This window comes from Magnolia sinica, chromosome 14 (assembly GCF_029962835.1).
Source record: "Magnolia sinica isolate HGM2019 chromosome 14, MsV1, whole genome shotgun sequence".
In the NCBI taxonomy this organism is placed as follows: Eukaryota; Viridiplantae; Streptophyta; class Magnoliopsida; order Magnoliales; family Magnoliaceae; genus Magnolia; species Magnolia sinica.
Window position 1 is genome coordinate 15,599,025 of NC_080586.1, and position 25,505 is coordinate 15,624,529.

Consider the following 25,505-nt stretch of genomic DNA (forward strand, 5'->3'; position numbering starts at 1 on the left):
CAGGAGGTTGTGCCGATTAACTGTGATAGCGAGAGCACTATCAACTTTGCTAAAAATTATGTTTATCACTCCCATACTAAATACATTGATGTTTGTCACTACTTTATTTAATAGGTGCTTGAAAAAAAGGCGTGACTCTAGAAAAGATTCACACCAGCTTGAATTCAATGGACATGCTCACTCAGATGGTTCCTGCAAAGAAGTTTAAGTTTTGTGCAACTACTCTGAGATTGGCGATGACATAAAATGGGGACAGAGTCTGCACGAGAAGCGTTGATGGAGCTATGGTGCAAGGCAGAGATGAGAGAAGATGACAAGAAGCTACATGTTTAAAGATCGAAGACATGGTGGTGATTGTTATTTTTTATGTCTTAAATCGAGTCAGAAATAGGGCTTGTCGATGCCATCGACAGACTGTTCGATGCCATTTTCGATGGCATCGAACAATGCTTGATCCCATCGAGATTTTTCTGATTTTCTCTGGCTGGTCACTGGACGATCAGGGTGTAATTTCAATGCCATCGAACATAGCATGATGAAATCGAGAATTTCCAAGAAATCATGTTTTGTGTCTGGATTATTTAGGTGTTAGTTCAATATCATCGACATGGCTTCGATGTCATTGAATGATAAGTTTCAATGACATCGAACGGATCTGCGCAGATTTTCACAGAGTCGCAATTTTGCATGATTTGTTTCTGATTTCGTTTGTGATTATTCTATAGCTTATATATGGGTGTAAATGGGATTGGGAGATAATTCAAGGGTTTCCAATTCGTCCAAAGGGTTTTAAGGGTGTAGCAAGGGTTGATTCGAGGTTATTCGAATCGGGTAAGCTCTCCTCCTTTGTAATTTTTTGCTTTCATAGTGATCATCTGTCATTTTGTGTCGCGGTTTTTTTTTTTTTTTTTTAAAAGGGTTTTTCACATTAAAATCACCGTGTGCACTGTGTTTGCTTGGTGCGATTGGGCTACTTCTTTTTATTATACTCCGTGTGCTTCTGCGCTCCCCCAACAACATGCGTAAGGGCCTGTTTAGGCGGTGGGATTAGAAGGGATTAGGTGGGATGGGATTCATCTGGTTCTGTGCCAATTCCACTCCATGTTTGGGAAGAATGGAAAAGCTTGGAATTACATTAAATGGAATTGCATTGGGTCCCGTGCCAATTTCACTCAATGTTAGCAAGTTGTGTAGGTCCCACCATGATGTGTGGGTTATATCCACACCGTCCACCCATTTATTGAGATTATTTTAGAGCATGGGCCAAAAAATAGGTAAATCTAAAGCCCAAGTGGACCCCACCATAGAAAGCAATGGGGATTGAATACTTACCATTGAAAACTTCTTTGGGGCCACATAAGTTTTGGATCTACCTCATTTTTAGGCCCATGCCATAAATTGAGGTTACAAAACAGATGAATGGTTTAGATATAACACGTGTGTTATCTCAGTAATTTCAAATGATGGTGGGTATATCCATTCAATGTACCACCGTATTATCAACAAAGCATGGCATTAATCTTATCCTATGGCAATAGGGGACAATCCATGCCATGGGTAATAATTATGGTTTTTGAATCCCATCCCACCTAATCGCTTCTAATCCCACCGCCCAAACAGGCCCTAAGGGATTCGAGGATCAACTCACTTTTTCCGAAGGTGTTTTCAGCATTTTGGTTATCCGAAAAAAGGTGAGCAATTGTTCTAGCTACATCAACCCTAAAGCATGTTCTAAGCATACAATGAAGATAAGATCATGATCAATGAAATGTAACTGCTCTTTTCTCAGTTGGTTGCACACGAAGGTGCCACGTGGATTAGTGGTTGTTCTTCTGTCTCCCGCAAAAATCTATAAATAGTAAAAACAGATCCAAAGCAAATGACCCCTCTTTGAATCCAAAACCCAACTACAAATCTAACACAATGATATGTATTTAGGTTTACTTCTCCCATGCTCAGTGGAAGCGGACCTTTAGTGTAGAGCTAGTCTTAGTCCGTCCTTGCACATATGTTGGATTGACTCTTAGTCATTGGCTGTAATTTCCTTCCATATGCACCAGCGTGCTAGATTTGAATGAATACCTTCGCATAGGAATCCATTTGCCTACGCTCATACGCTGGGTCGACCTTAGTTGTAATCATCGACATTGCCTTTACCTTACTTATCGGCACGCTGCTCTCGGAAGCACTATGCTGCTCTCAGTCAGGCTGGTGATTCCGTTGTAGTGGTAAGTCACACGTCTTTTTCCACATTTATCTCTCTCCAATCCTTTTCATTTCAACCACACAATTATTACACATTCAAAAGTCCTTTAAATTTCAAGGCAGGAAAAGAGCTCATTGGAGGAAGAGCCACCTCCACCAGTTACCTCAGTAATGAGTGCACGACGGTTGGCTGAATAGACGAACGATTGAGCCCACAATCAAACCTTAATTTATCCCAACATTAGGAGTCAGTGGTCATAGTTTGAATCAAACCCAATGGATTATGGCACACCTACAATCCACAAATGTGTTTCGTATGGCCGAATTCGAGACCAACAAAACCCTAGTGTGATCATGCGGTCTGGTCAAGCTTGACCCAATTACAACTCACCGGATTAGGCTAGGGACAACTTGGTTTTAATGGCCAATCCGGCAAGTGAGCCTATGTGTAGACACCGTGCAAAAAAATGCCACCATGTCTTTATTTATTTATTTATACTAAATATTATATGCAAATTTATATTGGACTCCATCAAAGAGACGAATAGGTTGGGTTTGGATTCAGACAGCTTATTTTAGTATGCAGATTGCGTATAGCAGTGTGCTGGACAAACCCAACCCGGACGACAATAACATGTTGCGAATAAAAAGGCGTCACTCTGCAGGGAAGACATCGGACTATATAAACTGTGCAAGAAATTTCTTATTATGATAGACAATTTTATGATTTTTATTATAGGTCCACGTCTGTAACACACATCACCGGACCTTATTATGTCTTGGATTAGGTACTACCCCATCTGTTCGGAGCTCCGGACAGGCTACTGATGGGCCACCATAATGTATGAATTCTATCCACACCGTCCATCCAGTTTTTCATATCATTTTAGATAACAAAATGAAAAATAAAAAGATCCAAGTCTCAAGTGGACTACACCACATGAAGCAGCGGTGATAATGATGGCCACCGGTGAAGCTTTTTTAGGGTCCACCGTGTTGTTTATTTTCCATCCAACCTGTTGATATGGTCATATAAAACTGGATGAAGTGAAAAAACAAATGTCATCTTGATCCAAAACTCCCTTGGCTCCTCAGAAATTTTCAACGGTGGGAATTTAATCCCAACTTTGTGGTCCATTTGAGCTTGGATCTTCTTTATCTTTGGGTTTATGATCTAAAATAATATGTAAAATTTTATGGACGGTGTGGATAAAATTTATAAATCATGTTGGCCCCTCAGTGGCCCTCGAAGCCTCCGGGTAGTACCTAATCCACACCCTTGGACCCGATGCGGATCTAATGGGCAGAACTGGGCTAGGCTGATACTCGAGCCGACCCGACCCGACCCGTTTGCAGCACCCCTGATTAGGAATCGCCACCCCCAAAACCCCACCTAGAGAGAGAGAGAGAGAGAGAGAGAGAGAGATGGCGTCAGGGTGGGGAATCACAGGCAACAAAGGGAGGTGCTACGATTTCTGGACGGATTTCAGCGAGTGCATGTCCCGCTGCAGAGAGCCCAAGGACTGTGCTCTCCTTCGTGAAGATTACCTCGAATGCCTCCACCACTCCAAAGAGGTTTTTTCTCTCTTTCTTCTATCCTTCCTTTTTAAATTCCACAGATCCTGCTTTCAAACTGTCTCGAAAACCCTAGCACTGCTTGCTCGCTCAGATTACATTCATCCAACTCCTTTTTCTGTTCTGGTTATTTAGGCATCCGCTAGATCGTGACCGAGACAGATTTTTCAGTCGTAATGGATCACCACATGTTCCGCTACGCATCTGGAGAGTATGGCCGAGTTTGGATGCACGAGTGAATCGAATTGCAAATGGGCGATTCAAACGAGAGGAAATGACTTCAATTTTAGCTATGTTTTCTAGTGCTTACAGCTAGGGAGAGCTATTAAATTGCAGTTAGGTTCCTCCTGAGTCTGACTCGAGAGCACTGTAATTTTGATTCAGAGTCGAATCCCCCGATAAGGATGCTTGTGAAGGTGATTACAATTTGGTTGTTTTCCACTTTATTAGGCTAGTGATTGTAATTTGATTTGGTAGTGCATCCAAACGCACCCAAAGTCTGATTCTCGATGCATGTGAATCGGATTGCAAATGTCCAGTTTAATTAAGGGAATTAGCTCGTAAACTGCAGCTACATTCCTTTCCAAGTCCAAATTGAAAGTAAGGTAATTGCAATTTGAAGACCAGGCCATTGTATGAATAGTAAGGCAAGGAATTTCAATTTGGTTCTTCCACATTACTAGATGGGTGACGGGAATTCAAGCTGACTGTGCATTGAAATGCCAGGAGAACCTACTGATGTATGCTGTCATGCCTTAGGAAGGACGAGCAAGAAACGTATAACTTCTTGTTGCAAAGGAGGTAGCTCCCTCGAAGTAGTCTTACGTAGGAGGTGATCCCCTCAAAATTACACTATGCAAGGACGGAACCTATTAAGTTTCACCCGTTAAGGAGTTGGATCTCTTTAGATAACTATAGAAGCTTTTTTATCTTTCCCTCGTACACAAAAAAAATGCCATGACACTTCAAGTGTAAATGCCACACTAAGCCATACCCGATGTTTTACATGGTTAATATTGTCTAGAAGCTTTATATTGTTGGTAGTTTGTCTTGTGGGTTGATTACAAAAATACAGCCTGGTCGAGAGGTGCCTATTTTAGAGAAGATCCATTGTTTTCTTGCCTTCTTTCATGAGCCCTAGGAAGTACTGGAATTTGGAAGACATGTTTCTGCAGTTAAGAGTTAACACACATGCTAGTTTGTGATTATTAGTCTTCACCGTCTACTTGATTTTTTCAATGTTGCTAAGGTATGTGCATTTCATTCTATGTCTCATAGAGAAAGTGGAGTAGGCCAAATTCTTGTTGGATAGATAAAGCGGTTAGTCCAATCAGGTTATTGGTTAGATGAGGTTTAGGACTGGTAAAACAGGAGTGAAGAGAGATTTGTGTGTGTCTCTATACCCAAGAGAAGATGATCTTCTTCTTCTTCTTCTTCCTGGCTTGTTGAGTCTCTCATCAAAGTTGAGATTCAACATGATACACCATTTCTTGTGTGTCAGCTGCTTTCTTAAGGGAGCCATAGAAGCTATTTTACTTGGATGCTCAAAGTAGTTTGATTCCATTGTAAATGCATACTTAAACTTTAACTTGATGTGTAACACTTAAAGCGTACTTGATGTGTACTTGTTTGAAGGTTGAGAATCAGATTGTTATTAAAGAAAACAGAAACAGAACTACAATACAACAGGGGCAGCAGCAAGGCTGTGCCAACAAGTAGAACCCATGATTTCAATGAGGAGTAGTCAAGGAAAACTTACGAAGGCCGGAAGTCCGTCAACCTCAGGACATGGCCTGAGGCACCTGCCTTTGCGAAAGCATCTGCAATCTCACTGGATTCTCTACTGATATGCCTAAATGACACTGGTTTTTCTCTGTAAAGATCCCCAATCTTATCATCTCCGCTACTTTCCAAGGGCATTGCATAGAATTTATACTTTATTGGTAGTTTGTTTCGTGGGTTCATTACAAAAATACAATGTCGAGAGGTGCCCACTTGAGAGGAGGTGAAACCCATTGCTTTCTCACCTTTGTTCATGAAAGTATTGGAATTTGAAGTTGTGTTTATGCACTTAATGCACAAGTAACTTAGTGGTCATAGGGCATCCAATGTTTTTAGTGTGGGTATCGGCGCATGTATCGCACCGTTTGGATATAGAAACATACTTGGCATTGCATATCCCGTAATGTATCGATGTTTTTGGGAAACATTGGGAAATTGGTCAAAATTTTCAATGAAATTTCAAGAGATGTTAAAAAAGACATTAATACACACTTATAACTCAAAAGATCACATAAAAACAAGTACACATGAATACATGATAAGTTTTCTTTGTATAGGGCCCTAAACTATGCGTTGTCTGACATAAGTGATGCAACTATATTCAAAATCAATTCATATGATTTAAATCATGGAAGGCATGTATGAAAACACAACCAATATATTCAGAAGCTAAATTTCTCCTACAATGTACAACGCATTTATTTAAAAAAACATTTTTATTTAATTTAAAATTTTTTTATGATAAAAAGTAAATTTATTTTTGAAAATAAATAAATGAGTGTGGCTGATTTTAAGATTAACACACACTCACAAATACATAAATATAAGGCATACATAGCATTCGGTCAATATGATTTTTTTTTTTTCAAAAATTCCAACAAGTCCTGTCAATTTATAAATCAACCTCCAAGCATTCTTATTAGATTTTTCTTAATTTAATTGCAAGTTAAATGGGTGAGAAATAAGAGAAAATTTGAAAATTTCCCAAATTCCTGCAAATTCCCCAAATTCACAAATTGGAGGTCAACGTCAATGATTGAGCATGTAAAACATGCAAAATCATGGATTACTAACTTCATAGTTCATTCCACATATTCCAAGCAATTTAGAGAAAATAGCTTAAATTAACAAAAATTCACTGATTGGGTTTCTCATATGACATTTTGTTTTTTGTTTTGATTTCTGCACCCAAATCCACTTCTCTCTAAACAAATGAAAAATATTGGTCGATATCCCTTTAACAGTGCAATTCTAGCAAAAAAATTCAGAGAAAATCGGTTTTGTATGGATTTTTGGCAAATTTCCTAAATTTTTAGGAAGAGGACATGCAAGTGCTATATCGTTGATACATGCGATACGTAACTTATAACAGCAATATTTTTAGAATATCGCAACGTATCAATATGTTGTTGATACATTGTGATATATCACGATATATCGATTGATACCGGATTTGTATCGGCATTGTACAATATTGATGGTATCCGATACTATTGATATTGCAATCACCTACTATCAATATTGCAATCACTAAAGGTATCTACTGTCCTCTTGGTTTTTGGATGTCGCTAAGATATGCACAATTCATCTTAATAGTCTCATCTCATGGGAAGCAAGTGGATTTGGTCAAAGTCTTGGCCCTTTAGATTTAAGTGGATCACAAGTACACTAATAATGCAATCCTGGACACTTGCTTGAGGCACATGATGAAGATGTTGATCCCAAAATCCCAAGTCGTGGGTCCTATGGACACTTGTTTGATATTGCAATCACTGAAAGCACCTATTGTCTTCTTGATTTTTAGATGTCTCTAAGATATGCACAATTCATCTTAATAGTCTCATCTCATGGGAAGCAAGTGGACTTTGTCGAAGTCTTGGCTCTTTAGATTTAAGTGGATCACAAGTACACTAATAATGCAATCCTAGGCACTTGCTTGAGTCACATGATGAAGATGTTGATCCCAAAGTCCCAAGTTGTAGGTCCTATGGACACTTGCTTGGTCGTTATATGGTCCTTGTTTATTTTTGTTTTTTCCTTTTTAAAAGGGCGTGTTCTACAATACGTGCCAATCTGTTGGCTATAGTAATTGCTATAAATGCTATAATGAAGATGTAGTAACTTTTGTTTTAAGGGCTAAATCATTAGTAGAGATTAGCCAATACTAAAGGTTGAGATTTTGGGTAGCACACACATGATGCGGGGCTTGAAATAGTGAGTGGAAGTTGGGCTTTTATGATCCAATTAAAATGTTTAGTTTCTAGAAGGGAGATTGTTACTCCTGCAAAGGGTGAAAACTTTAGAAATGTCTTAAAATGTGTTGTGTGATCCCATCTCTTTATGTGTTTTCTGCTTCCTCTCTCCACAAAAATTCATACCAATCTATGTCAAATTCGTATCATATCAAACTCATCCGTGGGCTAGTTTTGTGGTCAATGGCTAATGGCGGGAAGAACCTTTTAAAGGAAGTGAATGCTGTTTACACCTACCCTGTCACAATTTACGTTGCCCAGTGAGAAGCCGCCATGTGTCGGTACTCATATATGAATGACATAAGAAATCGTACTTGCACCAGAGAATAGTTGCAAGCACTTAGCGGTTAGCGACACGTAGCCTGCCAAAAGTAAATTAGCTTAGAGTCATACACACGTTTACGAAAAAAAAGACAGATATTATATGTAGGATACGTGAACGACATGTGTAACTTTAGTGTGCGCAAGAAGTTTCCAAAGACATGTTGAAGGTGGATTCCTCGCAATCCAATTTACGTATGACATGATTGCCTGAAATCAGAAATAGATCCACGGAAAAGGAAATTTTTTTTGGGATGATCGATATTTTTTCGGAGGCAGCTAAGGATTAGAGCAAATAACGGAAAGACCATCCAAAAGGATTAGACCAACTAACGGAAAGATTATTCGAAATTAGAAGCAAATTGAATCATGATGGCAACATACAACAAAGAATCAAAATCCTGCTAGGATACTACCGAATGTGCAATCGAAAATTCACACAAAAGTTACAACACAACCACCGCCATTTAGAAGCCTATAAAAGCAACACTAAAAGAAGAGTTCCGAGCTCTAGGACACATGATCAAATGCGCAACCAAAGATTCACATGGAAATTACAACATGACCACCGCATCTTAGAAGCTTATAAAAGCAGCATTCGAAGAAGAGTTTTGGCGCCTCGCCACACAATCAATCTCTCTACTGTGCAACATTGTCTCTCTTTAGTTTTGATATTCCACTTCTGTTCAGCTACCTTGCAACAAGTTCAGAATCCTCAATTTAGATTCACTATGTAGTCCATCAAAAATTTCCTCAGATCCCTCGAGGGCTAACTAGGACGCAAAAATGGAAGATCCAGAGGCAGAGAGCTGCAAGCATTCGCAATAGTCGAACATGTGATTGGGAAAAGGCCATGACTGACTGTTGAACAACTCGGGTCTCATAATGAAGATCAATTGCATCGAGAAGCGTGTGCTCCCCCTAATGATATGCCTATGAATGAGGACCTCGGGCACAACCACTTCACCTTTGAGGAATACTACACGATTGAAAAGTCCTTTTAAGGATCTCCTCGTGTTGAGGATCTTTTAGAAGACGTTGGAAGGCATATAATGCCTGTATCATAAGAAAAAGGGAGAGGCGTAACAATCAAATTCGGAACCTTATTACCTCTCACCCTTAGCTGCAACATGGTCTTCATCCTTCCTAAGGTGTTTCAAGCAAAGCCTGACCAACCAAGCTGTATGGTAGACAATGTGGAAGAGAAAGATGAGATTCCAATGCAGGCTGAGATATCTTCGTCTATGGCTGAGATATTATGGCCACATCAATGGTATTAGGCCGCCAATCGCCATCGAGGAAGGGGAAAAGGTTGAGAAAGTTGTCATCACAAAGCCCTTGTATAAGCCCTTATACATCATCGTGCACATGGATGGTTGAGAAGGCCCTTGTCGATGTTTTCTTGAATAACGCTCCTGAAAATGACACAATATTTTGTGGAATGAGTTTCAGAGCCGTGCCATTCACAATACTCCCCTTTCTTTAGCTGTTCGGCCGATGAAACCTTGTGATACTCAGGTAATTTAATGAACTTGACCTCCAAGAGAAGGTCGAAGATTTCATCGGCCTTGGAGATGTTGAGAGAATACCGTCTGCTAAATTTAAACGAATTCTTCCGGAGATTCACTTCGATGGGTTGTCCCATGAAATTTTTTCCTTTCTGCGAATATATTTTTGATTTGGGACGGCCATGCTATGTGTGAATTGGATTGCAAAGAATCCACATTCGACAAATCATTGGAAACTTCTTGCGCATGCTAAAGTTACACGTGTCGGTTATGTGTCCTACGAATGATATCCGTATATTTTGTCATAGACGTGTGTACGACTCTGAGCCAACTTGCTTTTGGCGGGCTACGTGTTGCTAATCACTAAGTGCTTGCGGCTTTTCTTTGATGTGAGTACAATTTTCGCTGTCATTTGTATATGAGTGCCGACGCGTGGCGGCTTCTTATTGGGTAACGTGAACTGTGACAGGACAGGTGTAAACAGTGCCCTTACGCCACTTTAAATTCGAAGAATGTGAAGAGATGTTGTGACGTTTTGGTTCTGGCTGTTGTTTGACGAGCGACATGTGGCGGCATGGGGTTCGCGCTCGGTCGTCGTGCACAACCTCTGGTAGCTGAACAATCAGATCAACCTTCATACTTTTGATCATAATCCGATGAGTTTGGCACTTGGGGTCACAAGCGTTCAATCGATTCGAGTCAAGTACGAATCTGACAAGCTTGACACTATCCCTAATCACACATGTTTGACCAAATTTGGGCTCTTCGTAACATGTGTGGCCACACATCCGGATTGAACAACAACATATACAAGGCGGGATTGACTGGAAGGGGCTATTCAATAGATCTTGAATAGGTTGGTAAGTTGATATCATCGCTAGACATCAAGGGAAGCTTCCATGGTGCAAAAAAGGTGACCACATCATGGAATCTAACAGCAGTGTTTCTGAGAGTTTCCCATTTTAACATCCCTGTGGCACAAAAGGTGATTGATGGGAAGATTGTATTTTGCACCTATATGTAAAAGTTGAGGTGATTGAGCGCAGAGATCTGCTTTGCAAAACTTCCTTGACTTATTGCTGGCATCAATTTTTCGATTGGAAAGAGATGCTGAATAAGAAAAAAGCAAAACCCTTGGCAACCAGATTACATGATCAAATGCTTTTGTAGTGGATGCAACTTCAGAAGACCGGTGGATGTATTGGAAAGGAGTTCAAGAGTTGGAGAAGCATCAACAGGCAGAGACTAATAACAATGATGCACTTGAAGAGTTTGATGGAGTTAGTGGTGGATAAACAATTATGGATGAGGCTGTACAAGGGATGAACCTCCAAACATTTATGTGCAGTAGGTTCTGTTATCTCCAAATTTGTTGAAAGAAAAGGAAGGTTGGAGGAGAACTAATGTCTTCACAACAATCTACCTTTCCTTTCCTACTTTCTTCTTCTTCTTCTTCTTTTCAGAGAATGATTAATTGTCCCTCTTAATCATTCTCTTTAAAAAAAAAAGAGGACGTCTTCCAAGCCCCACCAATACACCCAGCTCCCTCTCTAGCCAAGAAACTACCCCTTCTCGCTCCCTTTTTCTCAGTTCTGTTTCCCAATGCAACTTTTTCCTTTTCGTTTGATTAACCCACAAGAAGAGAGAGTTCTCCATAGAAGTCTTCCTTTAGACCCTTTGTTGCTCACATTCCAGTTCATAAAAAGGAATCAGTCAAATAATGCATCCCCTGGAAACATTGAAACAAGTCAAAGAAACTATGCAATATGGCTCCAGCAAAACCACAATGCTAAAATAAGTGGTCCACTACCTCTTCATTCCTAAGGCACATCATACATGCCTTGGCAATATACTTGAGGTCTTATCCACAGAATATCCACTGTAAGCACTTTGTTCTTGCCCTTTGACCAAGCAAATGCGATAGTCCTGGGTGGCAATCCGTAAGACCAAATGAGGTTCGTTGGATTACAAGACCCCCGATGAAGAGGATTTCGTGGAGCTATGAAGAAGATTTGATAAAATCTTCCTGAACTTTCCAATTTCCACACCCGACTATCCTTATCAGCCGGCAATGGAACCCTTTGGGAGATCCTGTAGACCCACCGAATCTTTCATCCCGTATAAATTCTTCCAGCAAGGGGGTCCTGTACCACATGATTGGAGATTCATTGGATATACTTGATGTCTCATCCGCAGAATATCCACAGTAAGCGCTTTGTTCTTGCCCTTTGACCAAGCAAATGCGATAGTCCTGGGTGGCAACCAGTAATACTAAATATGGTTCGTTGGCTTACAAGACCCCCGATGAAGAGTATTTCATGGAGCTGTGAAGAAGATTTGATAAAGTCTTCCTGAACTTTCCAATTTCCTCACCTGACTATCCTTATCAGCTGGCAATGGAACCCTTTGGGAGATCCAGTAGACCCACCGAATCTTTCATCCCGTATAAATTCTTCCAGCAATGGGAGCCAGCACCACGTGATTGGAGAATCATTGGATATAAATGCCTCTTTCACTGAGGCAATGCGAGCAAGCCTAAGGTAGGCCAAGCAAAGGGATTGGTTCAAGCAGCAAACATCCTCCCAGATGCATCTGCAAGTACCATTCCCACACTAAACACTAGCCCTTTCTTGAATAGTTCTTCAATTCTAAAGATCGCCGCCAAGCACCTGAGGCCTTGTAGTGAACCGCCCTTCCTCGCTCCATATTTACTAGAGAGAACCCTCTTCCATGAGCTGTCCTCTGCCGCCTTATACATCCATAGCCACTTTCCCAAGAGTGCAACATTCATAGTTTTCAAATCTCCAATTCCTGCTCTACCTTCGCCAATGGGTTTGCATACCTCCATTTCATGAGGTGGAATTTATGTTTATATTCCTAGCCCCTCCACAAGAGTCCCCTTTGGATCTTTTCAAACTACAGTAGTGGGGCATTGAAAAAAGGACATGAAATGTGCTGGCATATTAGACATTGCCGCGTTGATCAAAGCAATTCTTCCACCAAGAGACATGTGCATTCTTCTTGCTAGAAGGATTCTTTTCATCCTCCCAACCACCTTGTCCCACAGGTGTTTAGTAGGCTTTCCATGCACCGAGGGAGACCCAAATGAAAATAAGAAAGGCTACAAGACCAACATAAAAAACCAAGCTAGAGTAGCAACTTCCTTGGAATCCAATCCGACTCGCAGAATCTCAGTTTTGTGAATATTGACCTTCTGACCTGAAACAACTTCAAAGCACCGGATAACTTAAGCTGTCAACTTGCGATACCTCAATATCACAGAAAAAGAAGAGAATAATTGGCAAACTGGAGATGAGAACCCTGAAATTTAGCAATTTCCACCTAAAAGCTGCTTACCAAGCCCACTGATCTAATTCTATCCAACATTTTGCTCAGAGCATTAGCTACAATGATAAAGAGACCAAGAAAGTGGGTCACCTTGACGTATCCCTCTTAAGCCCTTGAAGAATCACTTGGGTTTGCTATTGACTAACACAGTGATCGAACCGAACTAACACTCTTGAACCTAGTTTCTCCGCATGACTCCACAACTCAATTTCTCCAGCATATGATCAAGAAACTTCCAGTCAATGTGATCGTAAGTCCTCTCCATATAGAGTAGAGCTGTCAATGGGCCGGGCTTGGGCCTTGCAAATGTGAAATTTTAAATAGGTCTTGCCTGGCCTGAACAATTCAAAATCTGGGTCTAGGAGAACTGCAGGCCTGGCCTGTTGACAACTTAACATGAAGCTTACAGATAACACTTGACTTCCCTTTCACATGTACCTCAGATCAATACATCATGACTAATTAAAGCGCTGTCTAGAATCTACTTGGGGAAGATGAAATCTCCTTCAAATTTAGAGATGATGATCCCCAACGCCTTACGAAATCTGAAAGCGAGAATTTTAGCAAATATATATAAGGCCCCCAATCAGGCTAACAGGTCTAAAGTTTCTTCAAACACTTGCCCTTTAGGGATCAGGGCAGTGAAAGATGCTTCCACCTCTTTTGAAAGACGGCCTCTTGTGGAATTCAGAGATGGAAGTCTATCAATCCTCTTTTCACCTCCTCGCAAAATATTTGAAAGAAGGCAATGGGAAACCCATCTGGACAAAGGGTTTTTCACATCCTCCCAGAGATGAAATCATTAGCTTTTCAACTTCTTCCTCCCCAAATAGCTTTTCCGAGCTCTCAACTCTATAGCAGATAATTGATCAAACTCTAGAATGTCAAGATTGATCCAGCCATCCTGAAGGTGATCATAATGGAAATTAGCTAGGTGATCTATTTGAAAGTAGGCCTTGGAAAACCCATCTGGACCAAGGGCTTTTCACCTCCTCGCAGAGCCAAAATCGTAGCTTTTCAACATTTTCCTCCTTGAATGGCTTTTCCTAGCCCTCAACTCCATATCAGATAATTGATCAAACTCTAGATTGTCGACAAAAGGATTGACCTGGCCCTCGTGAAGGTGATCATAATAGAAATTAACAATGGAGTCACATGATGCTCGCTTATCTTCGATTCATTTCTCATAAAAAAAGGACTTGGGAATTTGGATACATTTATGCCTGCACCTAGAATTCACAAACCCGTAAAAGAACTTTGTACTTCTGTCCCTCATTAAGCCAAACTGCCCATGAGCATTGCTGCCACATGGTCTCTTCTTTACTTTTTAGGATTAAGACAACTTTTATTCGAAAAAGAGAACAGGACCACAAGAAGTCATCCGGCTACAAAAAGAGCTCAAAACACCCCACAGATGATTCCCCAAACCACGTCTTAAAACAGAGGAGGTCCAATCTAGAACAAGATGCTTCACTTTATGGAAAATTACATCCATAGGGCAGGAACTGTTACTGAATATTCTGCTATTACATTCACCTCATAACACCCATAGAGATGCAAGCAGAAAATGCCTCCACGCTCTAGTCTACTCTTTTGTCCTTTCACGCCTTCATCCCAAACCTCCCATATAGTCATCAACATTACCCAAACCACCTTGATAATGATGCTGGACATGAAATTGAAATATGATATGCAAGATTTCAGGCTTAGATCATACTAATGCAGAAACAATAACATAAAAATTCCACATCCTACATAAAAGTTCAAATATTCAAGCTAGGGGAATCAGTGCGGGTCTAGGCCTACAATGGCTAAGATTGGATCCGTAAAATTATAGACCAAATGATGCTCAAAGGGAAATAGAAATCATCCACACATGCATAGTAACCAGTCCCTAATCCAAGGGATTCACCAATTTCAATTGAAGGAACCTTAGGGTGAGAAAATGGGCAAATAAATTAAGGATAATGCAATCTAAGGTTAGGGTTTATGAAAAACTGGTATGAGAGGGTAAAATAAGAAGAAAACCTAAACCGGAAGGCAGTTCCCATGTGCGGACAGCAACAATGGCCCAGATGCACGTGCGTGTGATCACAGTCGCACATGTGTGGGGCTCACTATTCAGAAAAAGGCCATCTTGGCCCTAGTCCGCCAGGGATGGACTTCAAAACCCCCAAATATCAGCTCAATCCGATGCACGGTTTGTGCGTGGTGCTCCGCCGAAGTTTCAGCCCTCCTGCAGGGCTAGATTCTGGAAATCTGCTGTAGAGAGAAAAACGGCTGCAACTATTGATGGATTTGCAGATGGAATGCTTGTAGGAGGAGAGAAATATAGATGGAAGAAGGTGGGGGCGAATCGGGATAGGTGTGGCTTCGCACCACGGTAGTTAGCCATTCGAAAAGGGAGGGCTTCGCACCCACTTTAATTTTTCCACAACTCAGAAACTCAGAGAGCAGAAAAAACCACGCATGAATTTTATTCAACTTCAATGAATCAAAAGAACTACAAGGGGTGCCTATTTATAGGGAAAACCCTATACCCAAAAACTCATGTCATGTGCGCAATCTATTATTTGGCGATGAAGTAAACTAAAATAAAAACTAATTAAAAAATCTAAAGCGTTCATGATGTTCTAAATAACATAAATAAGCAAAACCTAAAATATGAAATCAATCCGACTAGTGGGCTACGATAATGAGATCCTATGATGGGCTTTTCTTGACTATCGGACCCACTCTTTTGAATCAAAACTTCGTCTTTTAACTAGGAGGCCCTTCCTGAACGTCGTCATCGAACCAGATCGACGGTGGGGCCCTCCTTCGTATGTACGTGCGTAAGGGGGGTGGTGTGTGTGCGCGTGTGCGCACGATGTCCTCATAAACTCTCCCCGGCTGTGAAGATTTCGCCACTGGCGAAATAAAATTCCTGAACCGCTCCAGGATGTCAGGATCAAGTCTCTAAAGCCCCTCCTCAGTGAGCCATGTGCTGTCTGAAGTTGGGCTTGACTTCCATTTAACAAGGTACTTCTGAAACCCGCCATCCGATGTTGAAACTATCTCATGGTCCAGGATATCCTCTATTTCTTCTCTGGGTGTGTGAAGGCTAGGTATGGGAGGTAGAGGCTGGGAAGAAAGGTCAGGAAGAGGCCATGGATCAAGGGGTAAATCTGGGGAATCAGGATGGGTGGGCGAAGGGCCGGACAAAGTATCAGTGGGTCCCTGAAAAGCAACTAGATCCTCCACATTGAATGTTGAACTAATTCCCATGGAAGGTGGAAGATCTACCTCATACGCATTGAGACGTTTCGTTTTATAATTTTGAAGAGTCCAGCGCTACGCGCGTGTAACTTACGAACGACCCCCGGAGGATACTGCTCGGGCCTGATGCGGACCATCACAGAGTCCCCAATATTGAATTCTTTGAAATGTTTATGCTGGTCTGCAGAAAATTTGTAATGTTCATTACTAGTTGTGATCTTTCGCCTGATTTCTTGATGCAATGAATGGATGTGATGCGCAAAAGATTCTGCAGACTCTGACGGCCTATGGGACAATGACATAGGGACTAGATCAATAGGCTTCCTAGGCTTATAACCAGTAACGACTTCAAAAGGACTTAGACCCGTGGACCTATTAACTGAACTATTGAATGCAAACTCGGCTATGGGTAGTACGGTGTCCCATGTCCTGGTATGCTCCCCCACTAAACATCGAAGTAAACTCCTTAGGCTCCTATTAACCACCTCAGTCTGGCCATCGGTCTGAGGGTAGTAGGCAGAAGAAAATTGGAGCCTAATATTCATCATGTGCCATAGTGTCTTCCAAAAGTAACTCATAAATCGCACGTCACGGTCAGACACTATGGTTTTTGGTAATCCATGCAGTTTGACAACTTCACTAAAGAACAACTTGGTAATATGAGATGCATCGGAGGTCTTAGAACAAGGAATGAAGTGGGCCATTTTAGAGAAACGGTCCACGACAACAAATATGGAATCGTGCTTCCGAATAGTTTTGGGAAGTCCAAGCACGAAGTTCATACTGATGTCCTACCAAGGGATGAATGAGACTGACGAAGGTGTGTATAATCCTGTATTTTGTTTCCTTTGCTTTGCCAGTTGACAAGTACGACATTGCCCTATAATTTTGGCCACGTCTCGCTTGAGGCTTGGCCAACGAAATCTATCCTCCACTAGGGCAATGGTCTTATCTCGACCGAAATGACCCGCGACCCCTCCTGATTGTAACTCTTAGACAAGAAAATCCCGGAGGGAGGTGCGTGGTATGCACAAGCGGTCACTCCTAAACAAATTTCTGTCTAAAGTCAAATATTCAATGTTAGCTCCTGACGGACTTTAACAACGCAGCGTACACAACTCCGAAATCTGGACACTCAGAATACTCTTCTTTGATGCGCCCAAGGCCCGTGACTTCAACGCTCATGGAGTTGAGTAGTGCGACTCGACGACTCAATGCGTCGGCAGACTTATTCTCTACACTGGCCTTGTGTTTAAGTACAAAAGTGTACTCTTGAAGGAATTGAACCCACTTGGCATGCCTGGGGCTTAATTTCTTCTAAGAGTTCACGTATCTCAAGGCCTCGTGATCTGAGAACAAGACGAATTCTTGCGGTAATAGGTAATGACACCAATGGCGTAGTGATTGCACTACCGCATGGAACTTCTTGTCATTGATGGAATATCTTTGTTTCGCCTCATTCAATTTCTCAATAAAAAATGCGACAGGGTGCCCTTCTTGACTAAGTACTCTTATGTTGACACCTGACGCGTCACATGCGACTTCAAAAGCTTTTAAAAAATCTGGAAGTCGCATGACTGGAGCTTCGGTCGTCTTGACTTTTTTCTCCTTGAAGGCCTTTGAAGCTGCATTTGTCCATTGGAACTCTCCTTTTTTATGCAATCCGTGATGGGAGCCATAATGGAACTGAAGCCTCGAATGAACCGCTTATAGAAGGTGGCTAAGTCGGTGCACCTCATGAATATTGCGGGGTTTAGGCCAATTGACGATGGCTTTGACCTTCTCGGGATCCGCCGATACGCCTTCAGTTGACACAATAAAACCTAAGAAGATCACACTATTAGACAAAAACGCACACTTCTTTAGGTTGGTGTATAACTTTTCGGCTCCAAGGATCCCACAAACCTGCCTAAAGTGGTTGAGGTGTTGCTCCTTGGTCATGCTATAAATCAAGATATCATCAAAATATACGACCAGGAACTTCCCCATGAAGGGCCTCAACACTTGGGTCATCACACGCATGACAGTGCTTGGGGCATTAGTTAACCCAAAGGGCATAACTAGCCATTCGTATAGCTCATCGTTTGTCTCGAAGGCTGTCTTTCACTCATCACCAGGGCGTATACGGATTTTGTGATAACCACTCTTGATGTCAATTTTTTAGAAGATAGTAGCATTGGCCATCATATCCAACATGTCATCAAGACGCGGTATGGAAAACCGGTACTTGACTGTGATTTTGTTGACGACTCTACTATCTACACACATCCTTCATGTGCCATCCTTCTTAGGTGTAAGAAGGGCAGGCACAACACACGAACTCATGCTCTCTCGAATGAAACCCTTCTCTAGGAGTTCATCAATCTGCTTCTTCAACTCAGTGTGCTCCTTTGAGTTCATTTTGTAATGCGGGAGGTTTGGTAAAGTTGCCCCAGGGATTAAATCAATGGCATGCTGTATATCCCTCATAAGGGGAAGCTCATTCGGTAGATCATCAGGAAAGACATCATGAAACTCATGTACTACTTGAATGGCCTCAGTGGCTAACTCTAAGTTAGTCTCTGATACACTCTCTCTAGCCACAAGGGCGTATACCATCGCGTTTGCCTCCGTTTCTTGCTCAAAGTCTTTGACATTCAAAATATGGAGCGGTTTGGACTTGGACTTCGACTCCTTCACTTCTTTTGAACCGCTCACACCACTCTGTGTGGTGGACTCCTTTCCAGTCGTATTCTTGAGTGGCAAAGGATTTAGCTTGACCTTCTTGCCCTCAAACCAAAACGTACACACATTTGAACGACCAAATATGGCAACATCCCTGTCATAAAGCCACGGCCTACCTAGAATGATATGGCCCACATCAACACATCAAATTGTATCTTTATATGATCCAAACTGAATTAGGATTAGAATATCGTGTTGCGGTGCCAGTCATCAGTGCTCTTGGCTTGAGTTAAAGCGCAACGCATAATTGCGAGGGTCACAGACTCTTGCGCTCCCTTTTCCTCATCACTAGGGGTCTCTACGGGCTCATATTCTTCTTCTTCACCATCACTCTTTGGGGCCACTACTTCTACTTGCCCATCAATGAAGAATACTTTGGTGCTCTCTCTTGTGCTGCACTTGTGAGCAAAATGACCAAACCCCTAACACCTAAAACACCTAGTGGCCCCACTTCCACGTGAACTAGTCCCGACAATCTCTTTACCCTTATCATCCTTGGCCTGGACTGAGCATTATTGAAAGGTTTGTTTTGGAATTTCGTGTTAGGTCTAATCTCAGAGGGGTTGGCCTTAGCACCTGACTCACGAAAGTCAAACCGCTTTCCCACAGATGCTTTAAGGTATTGCTCGACGTCTAACACTACTTGGTACAACTGTTCAATTGTGTCTATGTCTTTGGCGACCAATTCTCTCCTGATGTTAGGACGGAGGCCCGTTTTAAAATGAGCAAGGGTAAGTACTGGGTCCTCATTAACCTTACAACGGGTTGAGTACTCTTCGAACTTCTCGATATAGTCTGCCACGCACATGGAACCCTGTCGAAGAGATTGTCATTCCTCAATCAACCGTAGGCGATAAGAGAAAAAGAGGTACTTCTCTTTAAGTGTTTCTTTCATTTCTTCCCAATGGACTATTGAGAGTTCTCTTGCTCTTTCGTTCTTTCGCTCAACCGTCGTCCAAAATCTCTTTGCTTGGCCCACAAGCTTCATCTTGGCGAATCGGACTCGTCGAGCATCCGACATGTCATACCACTCAAAATAGTGGTCCATATCCGCCAACTAATCTAAAAAGGCTTTAGGGTCCAAGTGACCATCAAATATAGAGGCATCCACTTTGACTCCCTTGAGGAGTTGCGCATCTGGGTCATATTGATTATGATGTCCCTCTCGGGGTGGGTGCACAGGTGCGCGCCTATGACCAACTCCTTGGCCGTCGCCATTCCTTGGCCTAACCTCCCGACCAACTGCTTGAGATTGGGCATCTTCCCCAGTGGTGGGGTTTGCCCCGAAGGAGGCCTCTATTTGGTTAAGGCGTTTATCTATGTGTTGTTCCAAGTGCTTACTTAAGGAATCAACCTGTTGGGTTAACTTGGCCACTGCTTCTTGCAGTTGCTCCATGTTTAGTGTGGGGTGCAAACCGAAACGACGACCCGTACGTGTGGGCATACACTGACTCGCTAAACCTAAAGACCTTCTACGGCGACTATTTGTGTCTAAAAGAACTAAATGACCCTATGAGACCCTATATGAAGGAGACTACACACTGTTACTAAAATTCAGCAACATATATCAGGGGCTACGGTCTTCTCGCAGCTATATGTGATGAACTGGATGCATGAAGGACTCAAACAAACTAAACCCTAAATATGTGATGTATTCCCCTATAAGAACCCTAGGCTTTGATACCAAATTTGATGCAGGACATGAAATTTAAGTATGATATGCAAGATTTCAAGCGTAGATCATACTAATTCAGAAACAATAACATAAAAATTTCACGTCCCATACAAAAGTTCAAACATTCAGGTTAGGGGAATCAGTGCGGGTCCAGGCCTACACAGGCTAGGACTTCGATTAGTAAAATTATGGACCAAACGATGCTCAAAGGGAAATCGAAATCATCCACACATGCACAGTAACCAGTCCCTAATCCAAAGGATTCACCAGTTTCAATTGAAGGAACCTTAAGGTGAGAAAATGGGCAAATAAATTAAGGATAATGCAATCTAGGGTTAGGGTTTATGAAAAACTGGTATGAGAGGGTAAAATAAGAAGAAAACCTGAACCGGAAGGCAGTTCCCATGCGCGGACAGCAACAATGGCCCAGACGCACGTGCGTGTGATCACGACCGCACGTGTGTGGGGCCCACTATTCAGAAAAAGGCCACCTTGGCCCTGGTCGGCCAGGGATGGACTCCAAAACCCCGAAATCTCAGCTCGATCTAATTCACGGTTTGTGCGTGGTGCTTCGCTGAAGTTTCAGCCCTCCTGCAGGGCCAGATTTCGGAAAAATGTTGTAGAGAGAAACGGCTACAACTATTGATGGATTTGTAGATGGAATGCTTGTAGGAAGAGAGATATGGATGAAAAAAGGTAGGGGCGAATCGGGATAGGTGTGGCTTCGCACCACGGTAGTTAGCCCTTCGAAAAGGGAGGGCTTCGCACCCACTTTAATTTTTCCACAACTCAGAAACTCAGAGAGCAGAAAAACCACGCAGGAATTTTATTCAACTTTAATGAATCAAAAGAACTACAAGGGGTGCCTATTTATAGGGAAAACCCTATACCCCAAAACTCGCACTATGTGCGCAACCTATTACTTAGCGATGAAGTAAACTAAAATAAAAACCAATCAAAGAAATCTAAAGCGTTCATGATGTTCTAAATAACATAAATAAGCAAAACCTAAAATATGAAATCAATCTGACTAGTAGGCCATGATCATGAGATCCCATGATGGGCTTTTCTTGACTATCGGGCCCACTCTTTTGAATCAAAACTTCGTCTTCTAAGTAGGAGGCCCTCCCTGGACGTCGTCATCGAACCAGATCGACGGTGGGGCCCTCCTTCGTACGTATGTGGGTGGGGGGGGGCGGCGGGGGTGGTGCGGTCGGGCGATGTCCTCATCAGATAAGGGACAAAACTCTCCCCCATAAGGCTTGCACAGACTGATAGTGAAGGAAAAGGTGATTGACCAATTCTGCATCCTCGATCTCTTCTTTACCTTCTATGAATATTCCGATTTTAGATGAGATGGCAAATTCTTGTCAACTGTTGACAGGACTTCTTTTCTTTTTTCTTTTTCCTTTTTTTGAAAAAATTCTTTTGGAAGGTAAGTTAGCTTTTTTACCAACCTAGAGGGCCAAAGCTCAAATACAATCTTCAAAGATGGGCCAAGGCCCCCCACAGCCTGAAAAAAGCGGAAGGGGAGGGGAAATCCCCAAAAGCACTAGAAGAAAAACTACACCAGCCAATAAACTAGTTGATGTTGCATATTATGAGGGCTGGTAAAAAAATGCAATAGATGGTTGGGCAGTGCTTTTAAGCTTGAGGATGAAATTTTTGTGGTGTGCACTAATTGGATTGGTTTTAACTGAATGAAACTTTACAAACCCGCAGTCAACCTTGGTTGGACTGTAGCTTAGTGACAGTGGGTCTCACAATTTAGTTGGTTTAATTTTTGTTAATATATGCCAAATATACTATTTTCAAGAGCCTGCTATTCATACATTTGCCAGGCTATCAAATAGCTCCCTCTTTCAAGAAGATTTTTGTAAGAGGTGACATGGTAACTTTTGTTGAGCACCACGTGGCACCCACTGTTTTTGTGTGTAAGATCCACTCTGTCTATCAGGTGTGCCCCTTAATGTTGGGCAGTGGTACCAAAGATCAGCCTGATCCATAAGTCAGGTGGGCCACGCCATAGACAACAATGGAACAAAATGCCTTTCATAGGTTATTTGCTTTTTCTAGCTTGAACATAAGGGTCTTGAATGGCTTTTTCAATGGAAGCATTCTGCACTTTAAGCCTCATTTTTGTAAGGCCATGATGATGAAGACAAAATAGGCCATGAGCGATAATCTCTATGCAGTCATCAAAGGCAAGGCGATGCTCTTGATGTCCCATTGAATTGAATTGAATTGAATTGTAAGGAGCCCAGCAAATGAGACCAATGCAACACTCATCTATAATACTAAAAAGCAAGTGTCAGGCAAGGAGAAGACAAGGCAAGCTCAGAGAAGATTGATAGTCAGTCAGCACATTCCATTAATCTTCTCTGACAAGATGACAGGGCAATCATCTGACACCTGCTTATGTGGGCCACACTGCTCAATGAACGGGAACTCCTAGTAAGCAAAAAACAAAAAATGCATCAGTTGTGACATAGGCAGGCGCTCTTGGTTGTTGGACCAAATGAGCTTTACACCTTCCATAGGCAACTCAATAAACTCTTTCCTGTCAACCCAATCAAAGGAGTCCCTGCACTTTTAGTGGTACGACTCCCATAAAGTTTTCCAAATGAGAATGTGCTCCTTCCACCTGCATCTCCCACAGTCCAATTCCATCCGGAAAGTGTCATGCTGACCCAGATCAATCGGGCCATAGGAGCCTGCTTACTAATCCTCCTCTCATTGTAGCACGGAATGTCAAATGACACATGATACCACCTGCAACTCTGGTGCATCTAGAGACGCCCATTCTCCGTTCCACCCTAGAATGAATCAATAATGCTGTCATCCAAAGCTGGCGTCTCTTTTTCCTGAAATGGAAGAACCTTGACCTTCTGAGCTTTCTAGAGTTGTTTGATTTGGGCTTATTTTTGCGGACAGCCCAACCCCTTAGATCCAAGAGAGAATCTTCCCCTCCCCTTTTGTCTCCCTTTGTCTCTCAGGGTTTCTTAACTGCCTAACAGAAAGTACAGCTGGTTTGTCATCTCTCCTTTCCACAAAGTCCTCACAACTAGTTTCCCCACTTCTCATTGCATCATTGATCCATTGGATGCTGCGCTTCACAGTAACTTTTTGAAAAAAAAAAAAAAAAACCAACACACTCATGCCCCACACACACCCACACACTCACACCTCACACACGCCTACACACACCCATGCCTCACAATAACCTTTGCTCCAAATACCCCAACTAGCAGATTGGAGTTTTCCCAATTGGTTTGCGAATAATGGGCACTGAATCTCCCTCCAACATCTGAAGAGGGGAAGTCAACAGAAACTCCTCCTCCATAGAAGAAGAAGACTCAACAATAGGGTGGTATCTCAGCATCTGAGTAGTTTTCAAAACTAAACAACGTTGTCCCGATTTGACATACTCTCCTGTCTGCATCTGTTGCAAAATAATGATGGCCCCAGCCTCACAAGAAAACAGCAGTGCCACCACGGGGATGCCGACATCCGCATCAGTCGTCAAGGGAAAATGCCACATGATTGCCTAGGATTGCATTAATGCAGGGACCTTTACTAGTGCCAGAAAGAGGGGCCTGCAGAATAGGACCAGGAAAAGAAACCATAGCTGAAGCATGGGCATCAACTTGACTACAAAACTTGATGGCGAGCAGCGAGCTTGACTCAGTTCAGACTTGGCATGACTCATCGAGTTGGCTTGCTTACTTGGTTGACTTGACAGGCTCTGCACGATTCAAACCGAGTCACTTGCTGAGTTGATGCGTTTCTAAATAAAAAGATGTTAGGCAGTAGGTGGGATGCAAACTCACGACCCCAAGCGGTAAAGGCAACAATGTCTGCCAGCATTGGTGATTTTTCTTGCCTATTTTTATACTCATACTATTCTTACTCCCTATTATTAGTAAAATCTTGTTTGTATTTAAGTTATTAAATACCGAGAAGAGTTGAATCAAGTCAACCCGACTCGAATGGATATTGTCATATTGATCTTTTGAGTTTTTAAACTATGGAAAAGGAACTATGCTCACATATCAGCATGCCTGTATGCACACATAGGTGCATGAGTTGGGTCAATCAGAAAATGTCTGACAGTCACTAGCTTTTTGATAAACATTGGGAAGTGATGAAGTAAATGAAGATTATCACACACACACACACACACACGCTTGTGGGAAATTATCTGTTTTTGGCCATTTTAATTCCTGTAGCGATTAACCAGGCTGGTTTGGAATATTGTTTCAGTTCCAGCGGAGAAACAGAATTTACAAAGAGGAGCAGCGCCAGATAAGAGCAGCAGCACGGAAGGCCAAAGAGGGAGCTGGTGGAGGTGGTGAAGGCCATCATCACTAGCATCCCATTCGTAAGTACTTGGCTTTTGAACTGAGGAATAAAAGTTACTGTAATCCAAATGCATTTTGATGAGGAATGCTAGAGCCATGGTTTCCTGCTCTCCTTTTCGCTCTCTCTCTTTTTTTTGGCTAAATTTGTTGGTCTCAGAGTAAATGTGGTTTTCTATGGTCTGTGAATGCCAAAACAACAATAGACTTGCATGGAGACACCGTTGATTTGTGTTATTGATGAGACCTTTATTGCTCACAGATTGAAAATGCATGAACTGTCATGTTCTCCATCATTTTGATTTTTCTATTGCATTGATTTTATTTTATTTTTCCTTCTTTAATTGGTGATGGAGAGACGATTTAGATGTCTGGGACATGCGCCGCAAATACTGGAAACTTCCTTGATGAGGAGGGGAACTTCAATCAGGGCTGAAGGGGCAAACTGAAGATGACTTGGATTGTGGTGGTGAAAGGGATGTGGAAGCCTTTTCACTCA

General features: G+C 42.1%; 1 protein-coding gene across 1 annotated transcript; it reads left to right on the forward strand.

Annotated features, from left to right (window-relative positions):
• Positions 1-3,558: 3,558 nt before the first annotated feature.
• On the forward strand, positions 3,559-25,140 carry LOC131225192 (NADH dehydrogenase [ubiquinone] iron-sulfur protein 5-B-like). Its single transcript, XM_058220664.1, has 2 exons — positions 3,559-3,780; positions 24,912-25,140. The coding sequence occupies exons 1-2, from the start codon at positions 3,631-3,633 to the stop codon at positions 25,017-25,019; spliced, it is 258 nt and encodes an 85-aa protein (XP_058076647.1). The 5' UTR covers positions 3,559-3,630; the 3' UTR covers positions 25,020-25,140.
• Positions 25,141-25,505: the final 365 nt, after the last annotated feature.

What these genes read in the sequence shown, in the direction of transcription:
- LOC131225192 (XM_058220664.1), top strand. Translation starts at nt 3,631, where the DNA reads ATGGCGTCAGGGTGGGGAATCACAGGCAACAAAGGGAGGTGCTACGAT. An exon ending in GCCTCCACCACTCCAAAGAG is followed by an intron (nt 3,781 to 24,911) that starts GTTTTTTCTCTC and finishes ATATTGTTTCAG; the next exon opens with TTCCAGCGGAGAAACAGAAT.